At 41.7% G+C, this 25,569-nt stretch overlaps 1 protein-coding gene across 1 annotated transcript in view; it reads left to right on the forward strand.

Annotated features, from left to right (window-relative positions):
• Positions 1–22,670, forward strand: part of LOC133865853 (probable acyl-activating enzyme 17, peroxisomal) — a 38,954-nt gene extending 16,284 nt beyond the window's left edge. Inside the window, exons 8-14 of the mRNA XM_062302352.1 lie at positions 16,290–16,510; positions 19,086–19,180; positions 19,340–19,556; positions 19,822–19,947; positions 20,027–20,125; positions 21,860–22,072; positions 22,167–22,670. Coding sequence (XP_062158336.1) covers positions 16,290–16,510; positions 19,086–19,180; positions 19,340–19,556; positions 19,822–19,947; positions 20,027–20,125; positions 21,860–22,072; positions 22,167–22,277 — 1,082 coding nt within the window. The 3' untranslated portion in view covers positions 22,278–22,670. The remainder of the gene's footprint in view (positions 1–16,289; positions 16,511–19,085; positions 19,181–19,339; positions 19,557–19,821; positions 19,948–20,026; positions 20,126–21,859; positions 22,073–22,166) is intronic.
• The last annotated feature ends 2,899 nt before the right edge of the window (positions 22,671–25,569 follow it).

Consider the following 25,569-nt stretch of genomic DNA (forward strand, 5'->3'; position numbering starts at 1 on the left):
GTTAGGTGGGAAGGGGGAAACAAAGTTGCTTAATAGCCTAGCGGTTAAGCAGGGTCACACGCTTAACACCTCAAAACTATAAAATGGATAAATTATTAGCAACCTTACAGTTAAGTGGAGTAACACTTAGCAAACTCCTTAGGATAAGTGGGAGTATAAAATCACTTATAGTTATGATGATATATTATGATCTGCAATGTTATGTACTTTAAACATGTTGATTTTAAGTGATGTTTTACGCATCATGTTCTGAACTGTTTTATTGCTTCATATTATGAAATTTGGAGTTAATTATGTAGTAAGAAAATGCAAAGAAAGATATTTATGTTTTATGACTGTATCAAATTGTCTATTACATGGTTTACAATTTAAGAATACTTTTATTAAAAAATCATTTGTGAAAACCCTGCATACGTGGCTGTTTAGTAAACACTGATGATGAGATATTTTCTAAACAACTGAACGCTCAGTTTATAAATGTTCAGTTTACTTGAACTTGCTAAGTCATGGTGATGTAGATCGGGGATGCTTGTAAATTCCTTAAGAAGATAAGAGCAGATGTAAGTGTTGTCTCGAATAATCTTTCTGAAAAGTGATCGGATGAGATGCGAACGGGGAAGAAGTGATCAGAATCGAAGTCGGGAGAAGCGATCCTTGAATCAATAGGTGATCGGGGATCGAGATTGAGAGAAGCGACTGGGAAAGAAGCGATCTTGATCGAAGTCGGGAGAAGCGATCCTTGAATAAATAGGCGATTGGGAATCGAGGTCGAGATCAGCGATCTTGGAATCAATAAGCGATCCGAGAATCTAGTGCATTAATGATGAAGCTTCTAGAAGAGTGGACTTTCCTTTTAATAGCAAATTGGAGAATCTAATTAGCTAGCGATTTTTCCAAATATAACTATGATTTGTTTTAATTGTCCTTTTCCTTTGTCCCCAAGTAATCCTGTTACTATAAATGCGTAGCTTGCGTTGTAATTAGGGAGTTGAATTTTGTTTTGATCAGTTTATTTCTTTGTACTCTTGGACGGCTGCATTCCTTGCCCCTTTAGTGATTAGTTATAATGATTTTCTTATATTGTTTTCCTCTTCTTCTTAATTGTCGTTCTTATATTCTCCCTGTGTACTTGATCACACTTTGCGCTTTTAATGAAATTTGTCTTGCTCATAATTTTTTTTTTTTTTTTTTTGATCTGTTTATCAATAAGAACTACTCAGAGTTGAGTTTTTCTTTTATGTTGCCTCAAACTGTAGATAGAATCTAGGTTTCGAGAAGTGTTGTGAATCTTGTTGTTTATCTTTGTGACCCACGACGTCATGTTGCATCGCATGGAGTCATGGACTCACCTTTCAACCTATAATTTTTATAGATGTGGTTGAAGAGGAGGAAGAAGAAGATGCGGGCTTGTATGAGTGTCCAATCTATGAGAAGTGAGACTGACTGGGAGCCTCAATTTTTGGGAAGACTAACTTACTTTAAGTCAGTTGTAGAAATATTAGTAGTTTTTGACGTTTGTATTTTAGTATGCTACTTATGGCAACTTGTGATGTACAATGTGTTGTTAATAACCATGTAAGTAATGTAACATGCCACCTGTGACAGTTTTTGGGAGACTAGGTTTGTAGTTGTTGAGATATATATATATATATAGTAGAGGTAAAATGAAGTACTTTTATACTTTGAGGATAACTCTGATCATAGGAAAAAAAAAAAAAAAACCTCTGTGAAAGCTACTTACATGTAGTAGTGTCATGTGTGAATTTAGATAATTCCACTTACGGCTTGTTTTGAAAGCTGGAACGTTACATCAATGGTCTGGATTGAAGGTTCCGTAGCATTTCTTTTCAAGTTATTCAAGACGATTATGAATTGGAAGGAAAACTCTTACGTGGCATTTGGTTCGCGGAATTTAACATTCCCCCCAGTATCCACATTCTCAAGAATGTAATGTTTGGGAATCTGGATTCTAAGGAATGTGACTAAACCTACGTTTGGGAATGACTAGGAATCTAATAAGATTCATAGGAATATGAGATTCCCCGTGTTTGGTTTACTTCTAGGCATCCTATAGGGATTATTTATTCTTTCCAAACTATCCTTATTATTATTATTATTATTTTTTTTTTTATAAGTAATAATGCAACTTTATTGAAAAAGTGTAAGGCGCCTCTACGTACACAGGCAATATACAATAGAGTTCTTACAAACCCAGAACCCGAAAGCAGCAAAACGACCTATCAAACCCTCCTGACCAGAAAGCACCTACAACACCCAAAACCCACGTGAAACCCAAACCCAAAAAAACAGTTGAAGCCCTCGTCAAACACCCAAACCTGCTCCGAAAGCACCACAACCCAACAAACCTCCTAAAACCAATCAGAAACCCGGAACAACCCTCCCAAAAAAACTTGTAGACCCAAAACCCACGTGAGACACCCAAAACCCGAGCCGATGGAAGCTGACATAAAATGCAAACCCAAATTACGAAGGAAAAGCCACTTCAATGGCTGTGGCGGATGGCGCCATGCTCATTGGAGAGGCGCGTGTGCGGTGAAAATGTCCCAAACACCGTAGATCTAACTCCCAAGCTTCAGAAACTCCCTCGGCCACGACGTGTAGTGGCCACCCGTTGCTGCGCCAACGGCGGGGTAGAGTCGGAACACAATGAAGAGTGGGTGAGGCACATGCATGGGGAGGAGATCCCAAACACCATAGATCTACATCCCAAGATGCAAAAAAACCAATCAGCCACACACACCGGTGCGACGGCCATCCACAAAATCGACGTCAACGGTTAAGACCGGAACAAGCCGGTGAGGCCTTGGACGGGGCGTGTGTGCGCAGAAGATGACCCAACCACCGTAGATCTACTCCCAAGATGTAGAGAAACCCAAAACTAAAAGACCAAAAAGAAGATGAAAAAACACTAGAGGACCTAGATTGGATGGGAACCGGATGAGGAGGGAGGGAGCCTCTCTCCTTTCCGCACTAGACGTTATCAGAGAAGAGACCTAAGGGGTTTTTGTTGAAAGGGAGACAAGAGAGAGGGGTCAACGAAAAGATGCTATTGTGCCTGACACAAATAAGATTTTTCCAAACTTTACACAAATGAAGACTCGTAATTACTACAAAACATTGTCTACTAAAAAATATCCTTATGTTTTTGATATAATAAACATTGCTGAAATTTCATGGGTTGACAATGAGTGTGATGTTGGCCATGATATTTTTTTAATTATGCTTTTCTAAGATCAACAATGCAAGTCTATGACCTAAACTTTGGAACGTTGAATCAATAGTTTTGTGCATGAAACTTCTATCTCGGCCTTATAAGTCTTTTTTCTTTGTGATTGTTTTGTAAATGTTACATTTTTTACTTGATGGTGGAAATCATGAAACCTTCAATTCATATTTGCATGTTAATTTGTATCAAATTAAGCATATTAAAAAATGGGGCATAAATCGAGCTGGAGAGAGCAGTGAAACAATTCAAAGAAAAAAAAAAGAAGCTTTGTCATAATATATTATTCTCTTTATGTTTGGTATTTTCATGTTATACCCATACAAACCTTTCATTGGGCTTGCTATAATCAAGCTACATTAATTTTAATAAAATTTTATTTATTTTTATTGTAACGACATGCAATTCAACTCCATGGTTTTATTTCCCCTTCAAAAGGTATACAATGGCAGCACAAGAAAGCCTTGTATGTAAGTGTAATTTTTATTTTTTTTATTTTTTTATAAGTAATCAAAGAAATTGCATTAAAAACCGTCAAGCGCCCCAAGCATACAGAGAGTATACAAAAAAGACACTAAAACAGAAAGAAAGCAAAAAACAAGGGAAAACACCCTCAAAAACCCGAAGATAGAAAAACCCCCAGAAAACCCACCATGAAAACCCAACGGCCGCAAAGAGACCTAGGAAGAAGGTGTCGCGTCTCCATGATTTTCGAGGGATTCCCTTTCAAGGCTCTCGGATGGGGCTTGGCCCATCATGGGTGGTGTTCTTTTGTTGTTCGCGGAGGTGGTGTGGTTGGAGTCAATCCGTCCTGCCAGGTTATGGGTTCCGTTGGCAAAGTTGTGTGTTCTTGATCTCCTCCCGACAGTGAGGTCTGGAGAATATGACGTTTTGAGATCGACGGTGGACTGCGGTATGTTGGCGAAGTTTCCGCTTGGTCCAATGCTGAACAAGAAGCTGTTGCGCCCGCTGGGTAAGAAGTATCTTGAACGTGATCTCTATGATAGAGGCACGACAAGCTTTGCGAGGAAGACAAAGGCTTGTTTGAATTTGCGTACGTGGAGGAAGCTTCTCGTCAGGATCAAGTCACTAGTGGGCCAGGTTGTTGGGAATTTGTTGGTTTCGCGTCGAGCCAAAATCTTAAAGGCTTTCATTTGGGCCGGTTCATACCTAAACCCAAATCTAAGGAGGCGATAGAGGTCTCTCCGGTTATGGGTCCTATTTTGGATCTTGAAGCGGGTTCCGTGTCTGTGAAGGATTTTGAATGGTTGGAGACTATGTCGGTGGTTGCCTAGGGGGTCTTCATCGGCCAGAGACGATTTTGATGGTTTTGACCAAGTCAGAGAAGGTTGAAGAGGTTGAAGCTTCTTTGGTTGTTATTCCGGTCGAGTCTAGGCCGGTGTCGATGGGGCTTGGGTAGATTGGTACGGCAGGGGGTTCTCTTACGTCTCCTTCATTTGGCCAATCTCCTTCACCGGTAGGTTTGGGGTGCTCTGTCCCGTCTTCTTTTGTGCATGCGTCTTCCTTCTATTCAGAGGTGACATCTTCGATGTCTATGGGTGGTTTTTTCCAGCTACAGGGGCATGGGCCTTCGATGGCGGTCGTGGGCTGCGCATTTGGTGTTGCTCCGTCGTTTTTTGTGTTCTTCGGTGATGGTACAGGGTCCTCGTTCGGTGCCTCTTCTTTAGTGTCTGTGGTTGATAAGGAAGTCACCTGAACTGAGGGGTTTTTTTTGATGCCGGACTTTATTGGAGCTGGGCTAGTTGCCTGTGGTGCCAATACTTCAGGGGCGACTGCTTTGGGTGAGAGGCTTTGTTTTCCTCGTCCTATGATGTCGGAGTGTGGGGCTCCCATTTACCCCTCTGAGTCTAAGTCGGTGTTGAGATTCCATCAGAGATCGAAGGCAAGCAAAAGAGCTTAGGTGGACACTTCTTTGTTGGCCGAGGCTGTGGTGGCACTTGGTGTTTCGATGGTTCCGTTTTGGGTGGCCCTTCTCAGCTTTTGGTCGAGGCCATGGTCTAGAGTCCCTCGGTTACCCAACCCTAGTTTGGTGGCGTTGGGTGTGCTCTTCTTTCTCTGTTCGGCGTGGGTGGGTTCCCTCTCTCATCTCAATGGGATGGTGGTCTTATGGGTGATCAGTTTTAGGGTTTTTCGCTGTTGCCGCCTAGGCTGTTGCTCTACTCAGTAATTAGGTGCTCCCCTCAATTTTTGCCTGGAATGTCTTGGAGGGTGCAGTAGTCACCTCATGTCCTCAAGGTGGGCTCTATTTTCTTTTTTTCTTTCATCAATTTTTATTTTATATTTCCATATAATCCCCTAAGCATATATTGTCTAGCAAACATGATTAATTACAAACAACATGATATTCAAAGCGTAATAATAAAGACCAATATTTTTTTTAATGGGTTAGGTTTTATTGATTCATTTTCTGTGTTAAAAGGGAATGTGGCCATTTTTGTCATTTAAAAGAAATAAAACTTTCTTAAGGGCAAGGTTCTTTGTGGAGGCTAAATCTTTCATCTTCTCGGTGGTGAAAGGGTCTGTTGAGTTGAGGGTGGTGGAAAAGAGGAATGGTTTCTCAGGGGTGGTTCTGTTGGGTGTAGGTTGCGTTGCTTGGTTGCTATAGATGGTGGAAGAGGTATTGCATGACAAAATATTATCTGAATTTCTGCCTTTAGCCTTGAGTTCTGTATATTATATAGACTTTACAAGGATGCTATACATGGAAAGGAAATAAGGTAACGCATGATTCTAGCCCTATACATGTAAACTATATTCTGTCAAATATATATGCTAACTATACAAAATAAGAGATGGAGAAATAAGGAAACAATCGTGGGCAATAAGGAAACAATTATGGACAGCTGTGCTGTCCATTGACAGCCCCCCTCAAATTGATGCAGGGTGATCAACTAACATCAATTTGCGACTTAGGAAGCAATGTCGAGGACGAGTGAGAGCCTTGGTAAAGATATCCGTAATTTGTAGATCAGTAGAAATATGAGGAAGAGTGATAATCCTAGCTTCAAAGGCTTCCCGGATAGAGTGACAATCCACTTCGATATGCTTGGTGCGCTCATGATAGACAGGATTGGCCGTGATCTGAATAGCACTGGTATTATCGGCATGTAGAGGTGTAGGGTCGGTCAAAGAAAAATCTAACTCAGCAAGCAAACCACGAAGCCAAATAATTTCCGAACAAGCAAGGGACATAGCACGGTATTCAGATTCCGTAGATGACTTAGAGACTCTGTCTTGCTTCTTACTTTTCCAGGAGATCAAGGCATCACCTAAGAATACACACCAGCCAGTGATGGAGCGACGTGTATCTGCACACCCAGCCCAATCAGCATCACTATAAGCAGCAAGACGAGTAGAATTGCTGGTAGGGAAGAATAAGCCACGAGCAGAAGTACCGTGAACATAGCGTATGATCCTTCGGACAGCAGTCAAATGTAGATGACGGGGAGTCTGAAGGAACTGGCTGACTTGCTGGACAGCAAAAGAAATGTCTAGTCTAGTAATGGTGAGATAAACGAGGCTACCCACCAACTTCCGGTATAAACTGGGATCAGCAAGTTAGTCGCCCTCCTCTTTGCGAAGCTTGACATTTAATTCCATGGGAGTATCGACAGAAAGAGCCTCTTGAAGACCAGCTGTAGCTACCAAGTCACTAGCATACTTATGTTGATTAAGAGAAATGCCGGAGGGACCACGATGCACCTCAAGACCAAGAAAATATGTGAGAGACCCAAGATCTTTCATATGAAAGGACTTCGAGAGATGAGTTTTGAGCTGGTCAAGTAAAATTGAATCGGAACCAGTGATCACAATGTCATCAACATAAACCAATAGAAGAACAATACCCATGTCGGATTTCCGAAGAAACAAGGAAGTGTCATACTTGCTCTGCTTGAATGAAAATTGTAATAAAGTGGTGCGGAATTTATCAAACTAGGCCCTCGGAGCCTGTTTGAGACCATAAAGGGAGCGACGAAGCTTACACACATGTGAAGTCGGAGAAGGAAACAATCCTGGAGGTGGCTTCATATAAATACACTCTTTAAGATCCCCATGAAGAAAAGCATTTTTAACATCCATCTGATGTAGGGGCCAATCACTGGAAGCAGCAAGGGTGAGAATTGTATGAACAGTAGTCATTTTAGCCACTGGAGCAAAGGTCTCTTCATAATTGACACCATACTCCTGATTATTCCCAAGAGCAACAAGCCGAGCTTTGTAACGATCTAAACTTCCATCAGATCGAACTTTGACCGAGTAAACCCATCTGCATCCTATAGGCGCAATAGTAGGAGGACAGGGCTCAATGTCCCAGGTGTGATTGGCCTCTAGAGCGGCAATCTCTTCCTGCATAGCATGTCGCCAACACTCATGCTTGGCAGCATGTGAGTAACAGTTGGGAATATCAAAATTGGCCAATGTAGCAGTAAGAGTTGAAATAGAATTGCCACCACTGGAAGAAGAAAATCCATACCTATCTGGAGGGACAGACACTCGAGAAGAGTGACGAACCAAAGGCACAGGAGGTGCTGCCATTGACTGAATCTGGAGCGTGGTAGGATCAGATACCGGGTGAGCTACCGGAAGAGACTGTGAGCGGGAGCGTCTTGTATACACAATACCTGGTTTAAATCGTGAACTGACAGGAGGAAGATTTGAGAGCCACTCCTCAAAGGAGGGAAGAACCACAGTAGAAGATGTTGGCAGAGAGGACACAGGAAAGAAATGTTGGTTTTCAAAGAAAATAACATTCCTAGAAATGCGAGTACGATGTAAGGTAGGATCATAGCAAACAAATCCCTTTTGACACACATTATATCCCAAGAAAGCACAACGGACAGATTGAGCAGATAATTTATGTCGCTCACGAGGAGGTAAATGAACAAAGCATACACAACCAAAAGTACGAAGATTATCATAACTAGGATGCTTAGCAAATAAGCGGAAATAGGGAGACTCCAAATGTAGGACTTGAGAAGGTAAACGATTAATCAAGTGAGTAGCAGTTTTCATAGCCTCTACCAAAAACATGGACGGAACAGAAGATTCTAACAAGAGAGTACGTACCACATCGAGGAGATGACGATTTTTGCGTTCGGCTACTCCATTTTGTTGAGGAGTAGAAGGACATGAACGTTGATGAAGAATACCCTTAGATGCCAAGAAAGCCTGAAACTCAGTAGACAAATATTCACCACCGGAATCGGTGCGTAATGTCTTAATAGAAGAGGAAAACTGATTGGCAACATACGCAAAAAACTCAGTGAAAATACGAAAGACCTCAGATTTAGAGCGAAGAAAGTAGACCCAAGTAAATCTGCTATGATCATCAATGAAAGTCACATAGTATTTAAATTTTTCATGTGAACTCACTGGGGAAGGACCCCAAACATCACTATGGATAAGATCAAAGCAGTGAGATGCCCGACTAGCATGCAAAGGGAAGGGAAGGGAAGAATTTTGCTTTTACCAAGTTTGCAAGAAGCACACTCAAGAGAGAGAGAATAACTATTTTTATTACCAAGTAAACCAGAGTTTAATACATGAGATAAGATCTGAGTATTAGGATGGCCCAAGCGACGATGCCACACCATACTAAGATCGGAAATATTATTACAAGCAAAAGACTTAATAGAAGAAACTGGAACAGGCAAAAATAGTGGAAACAAGCGCCCCACTTTAGGTCCCTTCGCGATCTGCTCCCCCGTTATCTGGTCCTGCACAACACAACCATCACCAGAAAATTTAACATCACAATTATGTTCAACTAATTGGCCAACAGAAATAAGATTCGTAGAAAGCTGAGGAGCAAGAAACACATCAGTGAGCGTAGAAGAGGCATCTCCGACAGCAGCTATTGGCAAAGAACTGCCATTGGCAGTCTGAATAACCGAGTGACCATCATAGGACCGCACACGACTCAAAGCGGTGTGAGTAGGAGTCATGTGATTAGAAGCTGCCGAGTCCACGTACTAGAGTTTAGGGGAAGGATTACCTTGAAACCCCATTGCTGATAAGGCCGAAATGAGAATCTGTTGCACTATTGCGGGAGTGCAATAATCTGGTGCAGGAGGAGTAGCAAGAGCAGTAGGAGGCATGGCAAGAACCGAAGTCTGAAATGCTTGGGCTGGACGATTCGAGGGACGAATACGACATTCTTTGATAATGTGACCCTTCTTCTTGCAATAAGAGCAGAATTTTTTAGGACAATTAGCAGCAATATGTCCAGATTCCTTGCAGCAGAAACACTGCAAGTTTCGAGAATGCACAGGTGGTCCACGGCCTTGGGCAGAAAAGGTGACAGCGGCAGCCCCAGAACTGCCATGAGATTGCTCCAAAATAGCTTGAGTACTAAGACGTTGTTCTTCACGAAGTAACTCACCAAAACAAACATCAAGAGACGGAATAGGAGATCGGTTCAGTGAAGAGGAGCGAACAGATTCATATTCTAGACGAAGTTACATAAGAAACTGATCACGCTGGGTAGTAGTGTGAAGAGTTTGAATAGTGGAAAGGGCAGCAACAGGAACTTCCGCGGTAACCAAAGCAGCATATTCGTGCCAAAGAGTCAAAAAAGCTGAGTAATAGTCTTGAATGGAAAGACTATTATGCTGAAACATGGCAATTGCATGTTCTAGCTGAAAGTGACGAGCATCATTATCTTGATGATAAACCTTCTTCAAGTAAGCCCACATAGCTTGAGCAGAGCGATGAGGCCTCAAGTGAGTGACAATATGAGACTCCACTGAACCAAGAAACCAGGACATGATACGTGCATCCAGCACAGCCCAGGACGGAGAAGACTCGTCAACCTTAGATTTCTCAGAAGTGGACGATGATTCAACATCCGTGCCATCAATATGACCCCAAAGGGCTTTGCCCTTGAGAAAAAAATTCAAACTGAAATGCCCAGGTAGCATAATTGGTGCCTGTAAACTTAACACACACAGGAGCAGAATCCATAGAGAATAAAGAGAACCCGAGAGGAGGAAGATTGCCGAGAAACCTACCGAGAGTGACAAACTGCACTGTTGCCCAGAGAAGTGCCGAGAAAAACCACCGAGACCTCAAACAGAGGCTGCCGAAAACACCAACACAACCTGCAGAAAACCGATCCGAGAGACTTGAGCCAAGAGAATTGGGCCGAGAGTGACAGACCACTGTGCGGTGAATACCCAAACCAGAAACCGAGAACCGAGAGAAAAAAAAATCGCAAGGAAAAAAAATTTAGCAATTGGGCTTTGATACCATGACAAAATATTATCTGAATTTCTGCCTTTAGCCTTGAGTTCTGTATATTATATAGACTTTACAAGGATGCTATACATGGAAAGGAAATAAGGTACCGCATGATTCTAGCCCTATACATGTAAACTATATTCTGTCAAATATATATGCTAACTATACAAAATAAGAGATGGAGAAATAAGGAAACAATCGTGGGCAATAAGGAAACAATTATGGACAGCTATGCTGTTCATTGACATTGCAAAATCCTGGTTCTAAGGATTTCGCTAACTCCTTCAGAGAGGGCTCGAAGGTGACCATCGTTCGGAGAGGTGGGAATAGTTCTGGCCTCTTAGAGGTGGCGGTGTACGTTGTGGGTGGCCGGAGGGATGATTTTGTTTCCTGAAGGCCGTGATGGGCAGGGTTGGGGCTGTGTTTCTAGGAGCTGAGCAAAGCTTTGGCTTTTTTTGAAACCATTGTGGTGTCTTCTTCTCCTAGTGGCGCTCCGGTGGGGAGGAGATTGGGTAAGGTAGCGGGCTTTCTGTTGTTCACGGAGGTGGTGCGCTTGCTAGCTACTATCTTAGATGGCAGGCCTCTGGTTCAGATGATGGCGGTGGTCTGGTGCAAGGTGGAAAAGATCATTCCGCTGGGTCGGGAGCAAGAGACAATTCGGCAGGCGGTGGATTGCTTCGCAATGGAGAGGTCTTCTTTTGGTCCTCTAGGTAAAGGCCTTCATATTGATGGCTCCAGGCTTCTAGATTCCAGAGGGTGCAGTCTGGCATGCTTCAAGAAGAGGGTTGTAATGGATGACGTCGAGCTTGAAGTTGATGCATCAGTGCAGGAGTTTGGGGTTTTCAGGAAGCTTCTCGATATTTTTGAAGCATGGCTAGTTTGGGCTTGTGGGAGTAGGGCAAAATTGGGCTTGTATTCCTCTTTTGGGCTGAAGTGGATATTGGGCAGGAATGGGTTGGGCCGGTTGTTTAAGAGTTGTTTTGGGTTGGACTGGATGCGTTGAAGGGTTGGGTCCAATAGGGTGGGCTGTAAGCCCTATTTTAAGAAGACCACTAAGTTGGGTCTTGTTCTGGTTCAAGGTTTCAATGCATTTTCTGTGGGTTTGAGCTCGGGTCCTGGTATGACTTCAGGCTCGGCGTCTTCGGCGGCAGCCGTTGGTTCTTCTTCTCCGGCGCCGGAAGCTTTGGGCTGTTCATCAGTTGATTTCCTGGTGTCTTTTGTGCATGCCTCTTCTTCTCGACCGAAGGTTTCATCTCCAGCGGCCGTATTGGAGAAGTTTTTTGCGGCTGTTCCGTAGCAGGTAGCCTTGGGTTGCTCTTAAGTTGCTGTTCTGTCGTTTTCTGCAGCTAAGCTCCTCTATCCGCTACCAGTAGACGTGGGTTTCTCGATGGGGTGCTCATCAGGCGTAGGTTTGGCGCCTTTTGTGCACTAGAACTCCTTTCTCTCCTCGGAGGAGTTGTCTTTTATGTTTGAGGGGTTTTCTCCGAAGCCAATAGGCATTGGTTGTGGGTCTGAATCTTTCGGAGCCACTTTTTCAGGGGCGGCTATCTTGGGTGAAAGGCTTCGCTTGTCTTGTTTAGTGATGTCGGAGTGCGAGGCTCCCATCTACCCATCCGATTCCAAGCAGGCCCAGAGATATTATCGGAAAGCGAAGAAAGGCAGTGTAGCACAGGTGGACGCTTCTCTAATTGCTGAGGCTGTGGCAGCGATCAATGTTTAGATAGCCAAGTCTTTGGGTGTTCCTTCTCAGCCCCCTATCGGGGTCGTGGACCAGTGCTCGACGGTGCTCGGTGGGGAAGGGGTTTCGTTTGCCCAGCCCTCGTCTGGTGGTGTTGGACGTGCTTTTTCATATCCGTTTGGCGTGGGGGGGTCCCCTCCCTCTTTTCAATGGATTTTGTTTCCACTGAGGCTATTCTCCTTGGTGTATGGGTGTTCTCCCCAATTTTTACATGGTATGTCTTGGAGGGACCAGCAGTCTTCTTGGGTCTTTGAGGTAGGTGAATCTTCGATGGGGGATGATCCTGAGAGACGGGTTGTTGTCCCTAGGTTAGTGCAAGATGCTAGATCATGTTTTTGTACGATGGGTATTTCTTTCAATGGGACTGAGAGGGGTTTTCCAGATTTTGACTTTAGTTGATGAGGGGCAGCGCTCTGTCTCTGCTCCTAAGCAAAAAGGGAAAAGAGAGGTCAAGAATTTAGAATGTTCGATCAATTTCGATCTACGGGTGTTGGTTCTAGCCGGGTTAGAGGTAAGAGGTTGAGGGTTTAAAGTAGTTCAGATTCTTTGAGGGCTCTGGGTTTTTGTGGTTTGTTGTGCAAATATCTATCTAAATAAATAGGTAAATAATTGTACGTTTTACTTGCAAGTGTACAAGATTAAAACAATAGTATTGAAAGCAAGTATGAGATCATTCCCACGAGGATTGATATAAATTATGCTTAAGGAGAATTTCCTAAATAAATATCTTGATTGAGATAAGATAAAATATTGATTTGAAATAATAAGAAGAAAGGGTAGGGCTTCGATATCTACCGCTAATCATACTCAATTAAGAATCACAACATGCACAATACTACAATCATAACATGATATTTAATGTTTGCCAACTTAAGGGAATGGCATCTACTCCTTAGGCTATTGATCTCCCTAAGCAACGAATTAGGCATGGCATCTACTCTAATTCTTTTCTTTCTCAAAGGATTTAGCATGGCATCTATTAAGTTCTTTTTTTTGATAAATAATGTCATATCATTAAAAAGCACAGAGAAGCGAAATCCTAGTACACAAGAAGTATACAAAAGTGCCCCTAAAAAGAGGAAATAAAAGAGCAGGAACTTAAAAACTCTTGTAAACATAACATGACTCGGGCTATGATGAGCCGAAACCCAAACAAATAACGTATTAAGCACATTTCGACACAACTCCAATACCGGCATTTCTACATCTTCAAAATGCCGAGCATTCCACTCACGCCAAAGACCCCACATGACACATAAATGAACTTGCTTCCAAATTTTCTGAACTTGACCACAACCCAGTGAATTTCCCCAACTACTCAACCAATCCAGCACCCGTCGCAGCATGACCCACTCCACTCCAAACAAATTATAGAAAAAACTCCAAATATCCCTTGCAACATCACAGTGAAGTAATAGGTGTTCAATAGATTTCCCACTCTTCTTGCACATACAGCACCACTCAACCACCACTATATGACGCCTACGCAAATTGTCATGCGTCAAGATCTTTCCTAATGCTGCTGTCCACACAAAAAACGACACCTACGACGGGGCCTTAACACGCCAAATACTCTTCAAACGAAAAGAGACAACCTCTTGACTAGCTAAGGCTTTATAGAAAAACTTCACTTCAAAATTTCCCCTCTTAGATAGACTCCACACTAACCTGTCAACCGCTCCATGCTGAATCCGATGAGAATACAACTGCTCATATAAGGAAATGACAATCTCCACTTCCCAATCTTGTGCAAGGCGCGTAAAAACAACACTCCAATGTGCAACTCCATTTACCATAGACATTATCTACCACCCAGTTGTTATTTAAGAAAGCATAAAAGTATAGAGATCGACAAACACATGAAGCCTAGAATATGACATCAACATCCGGTTCTCCATGTTGATTAATCCAAGAACCTATGGTGGGGTTTTTTCATTACTCTATTATGCCCAGGACTCGGCTATCTAAATTGACATAAATGACAAATTCATATCACATGCATATGATGATCAAGCACATACATGCGAGGAATTCAATAAAACCGGAAGTAATCAGGTTAAACATCAATATATGAATTGTAGCAAGGCAAATTGAAAACTTAAAGAGACATGATTATGACTTCAATCGAGCCCTAAGTAAAGTATTAACTGCATATAATTTGGATGAAAATCATCCTCATAAGAAAATAACAAAGAAAAAGAGAAGAACTAAAGAAAACTAGAGAAAACCCTTCTTGAAGTAGCCTTTGATCCTTCCCAAAGCTTGTGTGTTTGTCTTCAATGTTTAGAAGCCTATTTATAGGGATCACGAGAATCCTAGAAGCCATAGAAGTCGCAGAAAAATCGGAAGTCAGTCTCCTAGTCCTAGTAGGAGATTGAAAATCCAATCCAAGAAGGAAAAAGATTCAAACTTCATCCAGATTTTTGGTCCTATATTGCAGTGCGATTTTGGCATAGTAAACGTCTGAATTAGAAAAAACCTATTTCAGACATATTTGTTTTTTTTTTTATTAGCTGTCCAATGTCGCTAATTTCACAGCAATCCAATACTTGAGCCGAAAGTTATGGTTAAAATACAGGGACGTGCTCATTCTGAAATCTTTCCAAAAATAACAGATTTTTGCCGATTTCTCTTTTCTGCAGCAAACAAATTCAAAATTGATTTGGAGTTGGATCTTTCCAAAATTGAGTTTGCCAACTTTAATATTCTTGCAGACTTGTTCTAAGCTTGAAATTTGATGGATTTTGAGTGATTTTCTTCCAAAAACTGTAAAATGCAAGAAAACACAAAACATCAAACTATAACAAAAGTAAGAGATTAACATATGTGAATTAAGGGGCTTGAATGTGTAATATTCAGCACTTTTCATGGTTGGGTTGGGGGTTTCTTCTATCTTTTGGGTTTTTTCGAGTGTTTTTCCTTTGTTTTTTGTTTTTCTTTTGTTTTGGTGTCCTTGTATACTCCCCGTATGCTTAGGGGCGCCTTTACACTTTTTTAATGATATTTCTTTTCTTACCTATCAAAAAAATGGCAAGGGAATGTGGATTCTCACCTCTAGAAGGGAATCTACATATCCAGCAAAAGACACTTGGGAGGAAATCCACATTCCTTTGGGTATCTGGATTCCCTCCACTTAAGTGCACCAAACGAGGTCATCTTTTTGGATTCCAAGTCTATCTTCTGTTGAATATGTTTGGTGTAATCAGGTCACTGTGTTTTTGCTCTATCTAATGAATAAGAAGTCTTATGAGGAGATAGGGGAGCCTTATGAGGAGATCGATGTCATTTTAGAGGCTACACCCCTGAAGGTTTAGGGTAGAAGGGAGCTTCTAAATTTAGCCTGCTCCATCAACTACAATGCTAAGGGTGCTTCATCTAGGCGGGGGAAAGGCAAGTCCCACGCCCTTTACATTGAGTGCCTCGGGGTTTTGGGCTTTGCTGTTTGTGGGTTTTGGGTTTGAAGGCTTGTGCTTTCTGCTCATTTGTAGCCTCTTTTGTATACTGCCTGTGTATTTAGGGGCGCCTAATGTTTTTTAATACATGATTACTTATTAAAAAAAAAAGTCTCAGTAAGTACATATAAATTAACCTACCATTTATTTTTTTTCTGCTTATTACTTTACACCTTCATTATGGAATGGATGCAAGCATCCAACACAGAACATTATGGCCTGAAGAACTCATGTTTGCCATCGATAATTCCAATTGGGAAAATTAGCATGCAAGTGAATATGCTTCTAGTCCAAAGAACTATTGCTAATGAATCTTTTACAATTGAAATTTCAATTGCACCTGCCCTTTGAATATCCTATTTGCCTAGTAATAAATCTAGAATGGATGTAAAGTTCAGTAACACCCCCCGCCCCCCCCCCCCCCCCCCAACCCTCTTCCTTATGGCAAGAGGGAGCGAAATGGTACCAGTCAAGCACAATTTGGGAAAAGGGTTGATTCAGTTCCAAACCATACTATATTTTATCTGCTTCAGAATTGGCAACCGGTCAGATAATGTTGGCTGAAATGCTTAACTGAACTTCTTTCCTGGTGTAGGGGAGCCAAAGGCAATTCCATGGACCAATGCAACTCCTTTCAAAGCGGCTGCAGATGCATGGTGCCATATGGACATCCATAAAGGTGATATTGTCGCTTGGCCCACTAATCTTGGGTGGATGATGGGTCCTTGGCTAGTATATGCTTCATTGTTGAATGGGGCTTCAATTGCTTTGTATAATGGATCTCCTCTTGGTTCTGGATTTGCCAAGTTTGTTCAGGTGAACATTTTGAATTATTTGTAGTTAATAGGCTATTTCATGTCCTTTTTTCGTTCTTGTTTTAGTTCTGACCGCGTTACCAAAAACATTATGTATATCAACTGTTATAATACGTCGATCAACTCATAATAAAACAACTGTCTAGAAATGAATGCCTCTGATCATAACTTTGAAATATATAATTACATTAACTTATAGGTAGAAGAAAAAGTCTGAATGTAGCCTACTCCCCCCTTACTAGATCAAACAAATAAATCTCCATTTAATGAATCATTGGAGCTTTATTGTTAATCTTCTACTACTTGTTCTTTTGTTGTAGGTCAGTTTGTTTGGAGAACTTTTTCCTTTTGTGTGCGCCTTTACTAATTCTTTTATGTTAAATTCTGCTTCTCATTGCCATGAAATGTGTGAGTAAATCTCCTGGTGTAGTAGTTCTTATACCAGAAAAAAAAAAGGGATAACTTTACAAAAGGGTATCGAACTATACCGCGTTTTGACAGAAGGGTACTGAATTATCATTTCTCTCGAACCCGGGGTTTTAACTATCAAAATGAGTCCCAGAAGGGCATTCCGTCTGATTTCGGTGTTAAATCCTCACGGAAGTGGAGTCACATGACTTCCACGTGACTTTTTTAATACCATTTGTCTGTTTTGCCCCTCGCTTTCATGCATGTAAACTTGCCATGCAATATCTCCACCCGATGCCAATGATCCCCTTTCTTCTCCTCTTCCTCTTCCTCTCTCCGCTTACTCTCGGCACTCGGTTCTCCACTTCGATCTTTAGCTCCTCCACCTTCAACCCCGACACGTCCAGCATGATAACGTGACCTTTTGGTGTCTCCTTCCAGTCGAACTTGTCACCCCTGTGGAGTGAAAATGGGATATTTTCCAACACTCGGAACGGGTCTGCCCAGAAATCAACCAACATACTCCCTACGTGATCTACAAGTGGCACCAAAGACCCGTTTGAGAACCCAACATTAAGAAAGAGTAGGAGAAACAAAGCGGGGACAACTTGGTGTGCTTGTTCTCTCATTTCTCTCTCTTTTTTGTTTGAGTGGGTCATATGCAAAGTGGAAGTCACGTGACTCATGAAACAATTTCCTCTGTTTTAGCTTCACAAAACAGAGTGTTTAAGCCAATGGGATTCGGCTCATGAAAAAGCCACTTAATCAAAGGCATGGGCTTCGCATTCAGGGAAGAAGAAGATTTACGATGTTTCTTGCAAGAGGTATTTTGGATTTGACTGTGAGATTGACTAGGAGACCTCTAACAAGCTTGAAGGCCCGTCTTAGCAAGCTTGAAGGCCTGTCTTCATGTTCTCGATCCCATGGCGCTCCTCCAGGCTCGCCTTCCACGTCTCGCCTATTTCCTTGGCTCGCTCCTTCACACTCGGCGTCACCGGCCAACAGCCTTGACTTCCCGATCATCGGATCCACCACCACCGGTATCAGCAACTTCAGCACCAGAACGCAGGCCCAGCCTAAATCATTCACTCTATCGCTCTTCTCTATCCTCTTGTCCACCGGAAACACGTCCAATATCGATTCCAGCACAAACCTCAGTGGATCCACGCACTCGGCCAGAGCCAGAGGCATCTAAGCTGTCAACACGTCTAACTCTTTCTTCTTCCCAGTGATGAACCTCCAAAACCCAAGAGCGTCCATTTTCAAGCAAAACGACTTCAGACTCAGCAGTAAGCCCTCGTCGTTGTTGACCTCTCTGTTCTCATCCTCTTGGGATGCCCTACAGAGAGTCGTGAGTGCAGCCTCTGTTTTGGCCTCCACTTTCTCCAGTACGATCTCGACGCTACCTTGGATGGTGACCTCGCGCTTGTCGAGGTTGTTGAGGGAGGCCTTGGTCTGGTGGTCTAGGGTCTGGATTTTGTTCCTGAGGGCCTCGGATTTCTTAAGGATGTTTTGCTCCAAGGACAAGAAGTGGTCCGAGAGCTCCCTCCAGAGGAGGGTGCAGCTTGTCATCAGCACCACGCAGCATTTTCCGTTCACTAAACCAATTTCGTCTGCCGGTCTCCTCCTGGCCGATTCGTCTCTCTAACGTTGTCATGCATGTCGGTTCTTCCACTCCTCAAAGGACCGTTCAGAGTTTCTCTCCGGGTTGATGATGACGACTACAATCTGCATGTGTGAGTAGTGGGTCCAGCTTGAAGAGTTGTGTTTACATGCATTAAAGTGAGGGGCAAAATGGACAAATGGCATTAAAAAAGTCACGTGACTCCACTTCCATGAGGATTTAACACCGAAACTAGACAGAATGTCCTTTTGGGACTCATTTTGATAGTTAAAACCCCGGGTTCGAGAGAAATGATAATTCATTACCCTTCTGTCAAAACGCGGTATAATTCGATACCCTTTTGTGAAGTTATCCCAAAAAAAAAAAAAACTAATTGCATGAGAAATTTGAAAAGAAATTTGAGTTACGTGCAGGATGTTGAAGCAGCATTTATTGTAACATGTTTGGAGATTCCTAACATTTTTGTGACATGTTTTATTACTAGAGTATTCAGGATTTTATTTTTTCCAATGTTTTTCATTGGAAATACTCTTATTATGTCCAGGATGCTAAAGTTACTATGCTTGGTGTGATCCCAAGTATCGTCCGCGCATGGAGAAGTACAAATTTTACAGCTGGGTATGATTGGTCTGCCGTCCGGTAGGTGCAAGTCACAATTCTTATCTTTGATCCTGTTAAAGTAATATGTGTTTGTGTGTGTGTTCTTTCATCTGATTGAAAGCAGGATGTATGTCAAAAATGGACTTTTCACCAATTTTGGCTGTTTCAATCGGTATTTGTTATTTTGAAATCTGTTAGTTGCTTTGGATCCACTGGTGAGGCATCTAATGTTGATGAATACCTATGGCTGATGGGGAGAGCTCACTACAAGCCTATCATCGAATATTGTGGTGGCACAGAGATTGGCGGTGGTTTTATTACTGGCTCCTTGTTGCAGGCTCAATCATTGGCTGCTTTTAGTACACCAGCCATGGGTTGCCGTTTGTTTATCCTTGGCAACGCTGGTTACCCCATTGTAAGAACCAAATAACTTTACTTTTGAGGGAAAGAAAGGTTAATCTGGCTATAGTTGTCTTGATGAATTTCTATAATAAGTTATGCATATGCAAGCTAATGTTACTTTGCATTGACTTTCAACTCTTGAAGTGGCTTCTCATTGAAATTCGCCAATCAACATTTCAAAATTAACATGACTAATTTTTATGGTAATTGGACCCTCTTTTTTAACATATTTTTATGCAAGGTACTTATAATGATCTTTTCATCTTCTTCTGTTATAGCCACAGAATGTACCGGGTATTGGTGAATTGGCACTTTATCCCCTCATGTTTGGGGCTTCTAGTACACTGCTGAATGCTGACCACCATGATGTCTACTTTAAGGGAATGCCCTTTTGGGAAGGAAGGGTAAGTGAATTCTTATCCATCTTTATAATCGTTTGGTTTTTAGGCCTCTTGAATTTTACTGTTCAGTTTCCTAATGCAGGTTCTGCGGAGGCATGGGGATGTTTTTGAGCGTAATTCTAGAGGATATTATCATGCACATGGTCGTGCAGATGATACAATGAATCTTGGAGGTATCAAGGTATGCGTTGTGCCTAGTGGAATATGATCTACTTACGCATGCAATTCCATTGTCAAATCTAATTCGACACGTATTTGGGAAAACGAATACACATTGATTAACACAGGAAGTGTGCGGGACAACTGCACCATGCCTATGTTAGAGAAACTTCTAAAAGTTAACTGCTTTCTTCACTGTTTTGTTCTCGAGATTCTTCTACATTTTCTCTACAAGTGTAGAGAAAAGTTTGATATACTGGTACCTTGTCATATGTGATACCTTGTCCCAGGTGGATCTGTCATTTATGTTAATGTTGATGTAATATATAGCAAGGGAGTGAGTTGCAGCTGAACCTTTACATTATGTTTGTCGGCAGAGCTATATTTTTGGCACATGTTGCTTGTTCAGTACCTACAAAGACTCACTTCCATATGATCCAAGTAGTTTTGGATAATCTAATATGAAGACTTGCTTTGAGCTTGTTCATTATTTAGAAAAGAAAATCCAATCTTATTAACGTGTTCATTGAAAATCCATTCTTATTATGGTGTTCAAATGATTTGATTCTCGAATACCCTGTTATCCGATTTGCCTCGATAAGAATATGTTCTTATTATCTTTGGCATCCTTGTCCTCTCCCCAGTTATCTTTGTGCTTTTGAGTAATGCTATATTCAGGTGCAGAACTCATAAGATTCTTCTAAGCCCGAAAATATTTCCTAATTTTTTTTAAGAAAATAATTATTTTAAAATAAAATTAATTTTTACTCCCTTCGTTTTTCTATTTTTTAATTTTTTCCCCTACATCTAAAATCTTAGTTTCGCCCCTAGCTATATACCATAGACTCGAGGATATGCAGGCCTTAACTATTAAAGTGGTTGTAAGATGTACTTTAAGAGAGATTGGATTGCCTGAGACGTCTTACTTTTAGATCTATCTTTCCTTAGACTCGAGGATATGCAGGCCTTAACTATTAAAGTGGTTGTAAGATGTACTTTAAGAGAGATTGGATTGCCTGAGACGTCTTACTTTTAGATCTATCTTTCCTTTATGTCGTAAGGACTGGAATAATGGAAGAAGAAGAAGCAAACTTCAACCTCCCCAAGACAACATAGCCATCATTGTGGGGAGGGTAAAGAGCTTCCAGTGCAAAGCGGCCTTTCATTCCCTTGTTTCTTCGTGGCACAACCACCCCCCCTCCCCGGTTTAGGGGGGACCAGAAAACATCTTTCGTTTTTCTCTCCTTTGTCAGCCCAAAACGGATCTCATGCTTTCAACCTGTCAAACAAAGGTTGGGCCTCAACATTCACCGTCATGACATTCAGCTGGTTGAATGATGAAAAAGTTACAATTAGAATTACATTTGTTTCATCTTTTAAAGAGGAGGGAGTGCCTTTCTTCCTTTAGCAGCTCATCTTTCTGAATAACTTAAAACACATAGCAAATTCCCACTGAGTTGCAAAATTCTCAGACCAAATCAATTCCCCCTTATTGTACACACGCTCCCTTATTGACTTGTAATGTGTTCACCTTTTGTTTGTTGGGAAGGGTGGGGAAAAGTTGAGATGGAGTGCAATAATAGTGCGATGATCCTGTTTTTTTTTTTTTTTTTGTTACTGTTGTACTTCATGTTTCTTTCGAACCCTTGCCTTATACATGGAGAAATACACTAGTTGGATGCATTTCAGACTTAAATCTTCATTAATGCAATCATACATGTAGTTTGCTCTAACCGATCCTCTCCTGTTTGGGCAGGTGAGTTCTGTTGAAATTGAACGCATCTGTAATGGAGTCGATAACATTGTCCTTGAGACAGCTGCTATTGGGGTGCCACCTCCTGGAGGAGGACCTGAGCAGTTGGTAGTTGCTGTTGTATTCAAGGACTCAGATAACATGAAGGGCGACATAAATCAATTGAAGATATCTTTCAATTCAGCTGTGCAAAAAAAACTAAATCCTTTATTCAGGGTATTGATGTTTGCTTTACGCACAAATACCCTTTCTGTTAAAACATAGGCCACTTTTTGCACAGACATGCTAACTTGTATACTCAATTGCGCAGGTTTCTCAGGTTGTCCCTCTTGCATCTCTTCCACGGACAGCAACAAATAAAGTTATAAGAAGGGTTTTGCGGCAGCAGTTTGCTCAACTTGACCAAAATCCTAGGTTATGAGAACTCTTTTTATCCCACAAATTGTAGTAAAATAGATTATAGTGAATGAGTGATATTCAATGAGAGCTTACGTACTGCACTTTATTTTCATTTTTGGTGGTTCAAAATCAACAGATCTACTCTGAATGATATTCCGGGTGAAAAGATTCCTAAATAATGTCTAAAAGTGGAAATCTAAACGAAGTTTCATATATTCTTTTTGCCACTTACTTAATTTGGTGCAGAGTTAAATGTTTTAATGAAGTTGCTGCCATGATAGATTAGTAGATGCTTATTTTCCCTATTTGAGTGCGACAGATTGTGAAAATTCAGATATTGTGGAAGCACGTCTTGATGCCTGGCCTGATCGGCACAACGTGGCTTGTTATGAAAGATGTATTACTGCTTGTGGAAGTGGAAGTTAGTAACTGTTAGTTGTGTTCGTGTTCTATGTTTTTTGGTGTGTCTTACCAAATGTCATGTTCATTGAATTTGAGATAATTATTATTGGATTTTGATCTAATAGTTGTTTTAAAAGTCATTACATTTTTTTTTTTGAGGGGTGGACAAGAGTCCTCCTTGTAGCATTATTTATACTGAAGCCTTGCTCATCGAGAAAGGGGGACAAGAGTATTGTGACATCTGTTTTTGTAAGTGGAGATGAGGACCTATCAAGTTTCCTCTGATAGAAGAACCTGATGACTAGTCATGTCAGGGTTTTCTCTCGATTGAAACCAAGGAAGGAAGCCTTGGATTTCTAAGAATTAACCGATAACCTCTCCAAGAGAGTCAGCGTTGAAACAAATTATGTTTTCACTGCCGGTGGATTTTATTCATCAAAATCTTAAATCTGAATATAGCAAAGCCATAAGAGTGACTATCTGCTCCTGGGTCAAATCAGATTTAACTAGTGTATGGTCAGCAAACTGGTCATGTCAATACTTGTGCTAGTCTAAACTGTGTAATCTCTCTCTAGCATTTTTCTATTTATTATAAACCCAACTTCATGGTCATGTGTAAAAACCAACAAGTTTGATGTGAAGTCAGTTGTAATGTTACGAACATGCTCTTATTTTTTAACCCGTTGGTTTACTATTCTTCAAACGTTTTTTTACCCTTGTACATTAAAGCTTGTTCGTGAGTTTTATGAGGAAAAATCAATTCAGTTTAATTGATTTTTACCATTTTGACGGTTAGTATTTTTTGGTACAGTTTTCAGTATGGCATGAGCTTGCGATCACTGATATTCTTCACATCCCCAGAATTTTCGTTTTACTGCAAAAAGAACCAACACCATCTAGAGAATGCACCGGAGGTGCTGGCGGGTCTCACTTTGATCCCTAAGTAAGTTTATGAGGGAAAATAATGCTCAAACATGATAATTTAGTCTTTAAGTTTATACCTGGTGTAAGGACTTATTTATAGGCTGAATGGTGGAGGCCAAACTGCATTACAGTTATGTGCTCCTCTCTTGACCTAGGAGAGTCGTTAGAGTCTGGCCTGGACTCGAAATAATCTACCTTCTCAAACTGGGACTCTTTCCTTATCTCAAAGCAAGATTCCAGGCGGCAAATCCGAGATTAATTTTGGTCTCAGATTTTTAGGAACTAGAAATCTGGGATCACATATCGCCGCCCTTGGTTAGCTATGTCGATTCCTGGGCAAGGATATCAAAATTCATACCCGCGGGTTTGTACCTAGCAGATTATGAGCCAGCAATCGCCAATGAGCCAATGTGGACTCAGGGGCTCGTAAGCTTCAGAATAGGCCGGGCCGAGTAGGATTATTCCCAATAGTCTTTAACAAGTTTTTATTGTAGTCGACCATTTGATTGTTTTATAGTTTTTGATTGTTGGGGATAAAATTAACCCTAGAGACACGTGGATTCAGAAACATCTCGGAGTTATGCCTCGGACATTCATTCTGACCAGCAAAGAAAAGATTGTCTAGGTATAAATACATCTCGGAGGTATAACGACGTCTCGATCTTAACATTCCAGGTTACGGTATATAAAACATCCCGAGATCTCCTAGTCTGAATGGAGCGAATATATCTCGGGTATTTGGGTCTCGGAGTAATAACGCCTCGGAGGTGACATCAAGTCGGTATAGTAACGTCTCGGAATAATAACGTCTCGGCCTTTCACAACCCTGTTATGGTGCGGCGATATCCCGAGATCTCCAAGGCGGAGCGAACATATCTCGGATATCATCACCTCGGAGATTGGTTGAAAGTTTGCCGCAGATGTCTCAGAATACGATAAGGATAGAATTCCATAAGATCAGGGAAAAAACCGCAATTCCATGATTAATGGGATAAGGTAGTTATTTATCTGGAATCAAATTTAAAGAGATACAAGCGCAATCAAACTGCGGATTCTACAATCTCATTCAAATTCTCTGAAGATAAGATTCAACTAAGCTAGGATTCAAACTCCTAATCCGACTAGGCGCCAAGAATTCTAGTAAGGTAGCAAGTCTGGTAAGACCACAAGCCCGGCCTATAAATAAAGACCACTGCACCAGGTATGAGATTACGCATTCTCTGAGTTCTTGAGATTGAGATATTCTTCAGAAAATTGATTTGAACTGACTTAGGCCTCGGAGTGGGCGTAGTCGGCACCCTCGACGAGTTGTTTGTTATTTTTGCAGGATTGGAGTGGTTGATCAGGATCCAGTAGCGAATCACCAGGCAACACGTCACCATACCGGAAACTGTACCAACAGTTTGGCGCCGTCTGTGGGAACGATAAATTGTTCTTACGAAAAACAAATCCGCGATGGTGACTAAGAGACGTTCCAAGTCGATTCAAAACGATGCACCGCCTACCAGTCGAGACGATGTTCGTGGAGAAGCAGAGTCTGCTGGACTAGAGGCCCGGATAACCCAACTGAGTCAACAGTTGGCCCAAGCGCAAAAGAATGTGGAGGACTTGCTGGCTCAGAATGCTGTGCTCCTGGCCGCTCAAACTCTGCCGCCATACAATCATGATGTAGTCGATGGGACAAACCCTGAGGGAAATCCCGAAGGGTCAGGAGAGAAAGCAGGACCGCGGAACGAAGATCATGGAGAGCCCATCAACCTGGTTCCACCGACGGAAGCAGAAAGGAGGTTGCAGAAGATGGTTTAGGACCTGGGCGCCAAATATGACGTGCTCAAAGACGATTGATCAGAAGCGTGGTGGGAAGGAGTCTCTCGTAGACAACCTCTTTCAGCACAAGGAGTCGATATTCACCGAAGAAGTATCCAACTTCGATCTACCTGTAAGATTCAAGGTACCTGATATCCCTGTTTTTTCGGGCAGTGAAGATC

This window comes from Alnus glutinosa, chromosome 4 (genome assembly GCF_958979055.1).
Source record: "Alnus glutinosa chromosome 4, dhAlnGlut1.1, whole genome shotgun sequence".
NCBI classification, from domain to species: domain Eukaryota; kingdom Viridiplantae; phylum Streptophyta; class Magnoliopsida; order Fagales; family Betulaceae; genus Alnus; species Alnus glutinosa.